At 41.1% G+C, this 4,933-nt stretch overlaps 1 protein-coding gene across 2 annotated transcripts; it reads left to right on the plus strand.

Moving 5' to 3' along the window:
- The first annotated feature begins 405 nt into the window (after positions 1-405).
- Positions 406-3,807, plus strand: LOC111270917 (uncharacterized). 2 transcript variants are annotated; one of them, XM_022851404.2, is made up of 5 exons: positions 406-451; positions 782-859; positions 1,092-1,256; positions 1,750-2,064; positions 2,366-3,807. In XM_022851404.2, exons 1-5 carry the CDS (start codon positions 443-445, stop codon positions 2,531-2,533), a joined length of 735 nt encoding a protein of 244 aa, XP_022707139.1. In that variant the 5' UTR covers positions 406-442; the 3' UTR covers positions 2,534-3,807. The 2 variants fall into 2 exon arrangements, with proteins under 2 accessions (XP_022707139.1, XP_086828816.1); XM_086972690.1 differs by lacking the exon at positions 406-451 and adding an exon at positions 453-498.
- The last annotated feature ends 1,126 nt before the right edge of the window (positions 3,808-4,933 follow it).

A 4,933-nucleotide genomic window follows, 5' to 3' on the forward strand; every position in this document is an offset into this window, starting at 1 on the left:
GTAACTATCTCGGATCACGGACAGCCTATCCGTCGGACTTCGAATACAACTGACTACAGTTCTGAAACAGTTTCAACCTAAGGTCAGCTTCGTCTACAGGACAGACACCTGTTATAGATAGTAATTCCGCTTTTTTTAACTTAGTCGAGCGCTTGCATGCGATAGAGGCTCGAAAGGTTATTTTTCTTCCGAAGTATTCCCCTCTAATTAGGCCCATCCTCTTGAACTTCCCAGTGTCTGCAATGGCATTGACGTCTAAACAAGTTCACTTGCAACATCGTAGGCGGTCCCTTCGGACTCGACAAAAAAGTTACCTACGGAACTCATATTTCGTCAAGGAGTTTAAATTGATCTCTAGGGGATCGAACCGGCGCCTCACCCGTCAGTGGACCCTTTATAAAGGCTCAATACGACCAGCGCGCTGGTCAGACGTTCGGCCGTGATGACCAAGGTACAGTGCGTATATAACTTGCGCCGATGAAATCCAACAGCGGAAATGTGATGTGCCTCTTTGATTCTACGTAAACTACTCCTGCTTGGTGAAGATGATTCCACAAATCTTCACCGTTGTGACGAAATAGGATTACGGATGTTTTAACTAAATGTGCAACGATCGTTTTAAAAGCGACCCTTGTTTTTTCCTCCACGATAAGCTACTGTCATTTTTGGATGGAATATATTTTAACGTAGCATTTTGTGGTTAGAGCGATTCTCGAAATACCATAGGTAATACAGGAGAAGGCGAATATATGTAACTAAACGAGAATATCTTCATTTGCAGATTAGGATCATTTGCGTGTCAACGCTGCTCGCCGTGGCCTTAGGCCACAGGTCAGCATCGTATGACCTAAATACGGAGGTAAGTTGAAACAACTTCATCAACAATTCCAATTAATAGCACCACGAAATCTGGCCTATTCGAGTGGTTGATTACAATACTTTGTTCTAGATTATTTCGATGTACCCTATACCTGCATAGCGTAATCCTGACAATTGTGGCTCAGTTAAAATTGTACGGCCAACATGAAGGAACATTACATTAACCTTCATCTCTCATGTGTGTTTCCAATCTTGTGTACGTTGCAATAAAGGAGATTATTATGGGGAAACAAAGTCTAGACGAACAGCTTGCTTCGATTTATGAACGAGATCAGGTCAATATGGAGTTGCCTGTTCGCAAGGGCCTTGTTCGGTTTGCCGTCGACAAGCCCCAGCTAAAAAGATCGACAAATGTACCAAGGGGCAACTTTATCCAGGTACAGTGCTAAGAGCCGATAGAATAATCCTTTTATTCTTCTAGTCAGATCAACATGAATATTGCTTGGAGGATAGTGCATATGTTAAAATAATCAAAGATGCTGAGCAAATAGAATTAACTTACTGCACAACAACGAACTTTTGCGAACGATGAACAGAATTTCCCATACTGAACAATTCCTCGAATAATTGAATTTATCTCATGAATGTCCTATATTTGGTAAATAAGCTAAAAAAAAGATGCAGGGTCTAGATCCTGGCGAAATCTTATTTCTTTGAAAACGTTGAGGGCAGATTGCGCTTTTTATAAATAGGGTATCCGATGCAACTTACTAACTTAGAGCTGAAGTATGGCTAAACTGGTGTATCCATACACAACACACATCTACAGCAAATGAAAAAATGTAGGCACTAATCAAACGCCAGTTTCATTCGTTTTTCCAAGCTTTATTAAAGGATTTCTATTTTTTTGTATAAAACCTTCGTTCATAGGGAAAATCTGTCAATAGCCACGTAGGTTTCCAGAATGGCAACCTGACGTCGAATATTCTCAACGGCGCCCTTAAACGTGCGGAAAGCTCAAAGACCCGCGAGGTTTGCCCCAGCTTTTCCGATTGGGTAATTCGCACTGAGGCAGAAGATCCGTATGGCAATCGAGTGACAGTACTTGAGCATGTGCCGATTAATGGAACCCTTGTGCGTCAATACTTTTATGAAACGTTCTGTCACGCTACAGATTCAACCGAAGAGAATCCCCGACCACTGGACAAAAACCAGCACCGAGAATGTCTTGGCATTGACAAGGGAGTACGTATTTATTTACTAGAACACATACACATTTATCAATTAAGTACTATTCTTATGATGCTGTCCCCATCTCTGCGGAGTAAGCTTGTATGTAAATGTGGGTACCCATAGTTTGTTATAAAACCGTTGTTAGCTTAAAAAGTAACTGCTACACGCAGCCACCGTACAGCCTTCACCACGAAGTGGGATGTTCTTGTAAATCTTCGCACAGCCTCAAATAATCCTTCGCTTGTGCATGGCCCTAACGCGCCTCATTCCATCAAACAAATACTGAAGCATTCACTATGACAATTTATTCTAGCAATGGAATTCCCGCTGCCGTGAAAATTACATCTGGACCTATGGCAAAGTATTAAAGGATGACGGAAAAATCGGCTGGAGCGTCATAGCCATCCGGGGATCTTGTTCGTGCGGTGTCAGCCGCAAGGGTCATCGTCTAGGCAATTACTTCGACGAATTCATCGAATAGGCAGCACTAGTGAAATCGAACAAATACATGAGTTGTGGAAACGCTATTAGTATTTTACCGTACCAGCCGTTGAATGTTAGAAAGTTACCCTATTCAATTTTTCTAAAAGGCGGAATTAATGCACACAGCTAGGGCCAAATGATACATAGGCACCTGGTGTAGTGGCGGACTCAACCTCGACGGCTGAACTCTGTTCCGCCGAGACTGATACCGACTAAAGCACCCCCTCCACTCTTTGCCAGCCCGGAACCTTATTGAATACTACTACGGACTGGCAAAAGAAATGCTATATGCCTACGAATCAGGTTTAATACACGCTTTCGTCAAAAGGACCTAGAACACGTTGATTTATAGAAGCTAATTTTTCTCCCTAAACCACTAGAGAAAAACCAATGGTACTGCTGAATACGGCGGAAGAGGATATCGCGAACAAGTCGGCGACAGGAGTCTGTGTCGCTTGTTACAATCGTCTTATATGTCCCATTGTAGATCTAAGCTGTTAACTTCTTCACTAACTATAAGTATTCAATGACGATTTTAGTCTAAATAACATTAGCGGATTTGATACAATACCGATGCCGTTTTGTTACAAACAAATATCAAGCCATGTCATTGCTTGTTTGCCAAACAGTTATTCCATTCGTTGGCCGACAGGTCTCACTGAGACCGATATGAACTTCTGTAATGTAGACAAAAATAATTATCTATCATTTTACTATGCCTGCTAGACTATATAAAGTTGTAAGATATCCACCTCGTAAAGCACGCAACAGCGGACATTTGAATGATTTCGTAAAGTAGTGAAGTGTGATAAACCATGCTTAATCGATTGTTTTATTTTAAGGAATATCGTTCCTATGTAAAGATTATGCTTCATTTGGCTAGCTCAAACAAAGCCGTATTTTCATGACGTTTCAATATGGCAAAAAATGATCATTTACCTAGATAAACATTAGGAGTTGCTGACTCTGGAGGCTATCCACAAAGCTGCATTAAGAAAGGGGAAATATAAACAAGCATAGCGGAATGCCATGGGCCGACTTGTTCTAACACGATCGTGCCTCTGAACCATTATTATTTGTATAGGAATCATTGGGACGGATATTGTTACTGTTTCCAATGTGATAGTTATCATCGTGACAATGGCTATTATGATATATGTAGTCTGCCGAAGAAAGGAGCACTGGCAAAATAGGCGTCCTTATTGGCTATGCCGTATAGTCTGTCCGTTGTCAAACTCAATCTAATGATAAAATAAATGTCGTGCGCAATAATTTCGTACACGTTTTTCTTAACTGCTTATAGCACTTGACAACTATATCGTCCCTCGTATTGAGTACGTGAAGGGTTTTCGTGTCTAACCGAAATCTCCTTTCACGGGAGTTCTTCATATATTTCTGCCAAATGCACTGAAATGAAAACTATTGCATAGGGGATTTTTCGTTGAAAATGTTCTAGTAAACAAAAAACTGCTGCTAAATTAACGCGTAGTCAGATAAAACTGAGCGCGCTACACGATACTAAGATACCGATTGCAATGTAAGTAGTGTTTGTGTCAGAATATAAAGCTAAATTATGTAATAGTTGGTGTACAGTTTGCTTTATCTAACCGGAAAAAAACACGACTCGGTCTCTACAATATACTTTTGAGCTAGAAGCATTCCTAAAGCTTAGAATTCCTGCTTTATTCATACAAACATTTTCGATGTCGCTACGCCATATATAGAGTACAAGTCTGATTAGTTTTTTTTTTTTAAATATCAGATACTATTTACTGATCTACTGTACCGTGTAGGTTGTGAACTTCGTAGCGATCACGTCTCACCTATGCTATCCTCGAAACTTTATCTTTGCCAGTTTTTACACCAAAACCACCGTACTGGGCTTATAGCCCACCCCACTAACTGGATCTACTAGATACATGTGTGTACATTTGTCACTAGTCATCGTATTTAATCGAACATGTTTTGTTTTTTTTTGCATATCTGGCTTTCATAATCGCTACAAACTCCAATGGTAAGCTTTGATGAGCGCTTTTAATTAAGCATTCAATATGTATACGCTTGTCAATTATTTTTACTGCGCTGTACTCTTTCTTGTGGGTTGTTCACCTGGCCTATGTTGTCTTTACGGTCGCCTACCCGCGTGAAATCATGGCGACTTCCTCGTAATGCATTCATCCATCCATTTATGCTAAACGCTGAGGGAAACTCGATAATGAGATGGCTTACGCGAAGGAACATTTTTACACACTACTACCAGACCGCCAAGGGTGAATAACCTCAGCTGATTCAGCTGAGATAATGGTGCCACTTTAGCAGACCACTCCACACTCGCGCGCTGCTACTGTTCCTGCTGCGCTGCACCCTGCGAGGAGGAAAACAGCGACCGCAAAGCAGA

The sequence above is a fragment of the Varroa jacobsoni genome, unplaced genomic scaffold (genome assembly GCF_002532875.2).
Source record: "Varroa jacobsoni isolate VJ856 unplaced genomic scaffold, vjacob_1.0 contig00191, whole genome shotgun sequence".
Taxonomy (NCBI): Eukaryota; Metazoa; Arthropoda; class Arachnida; order Mesostigmata; family Varroidae; genus Varroa; species Varroa jacobsoni.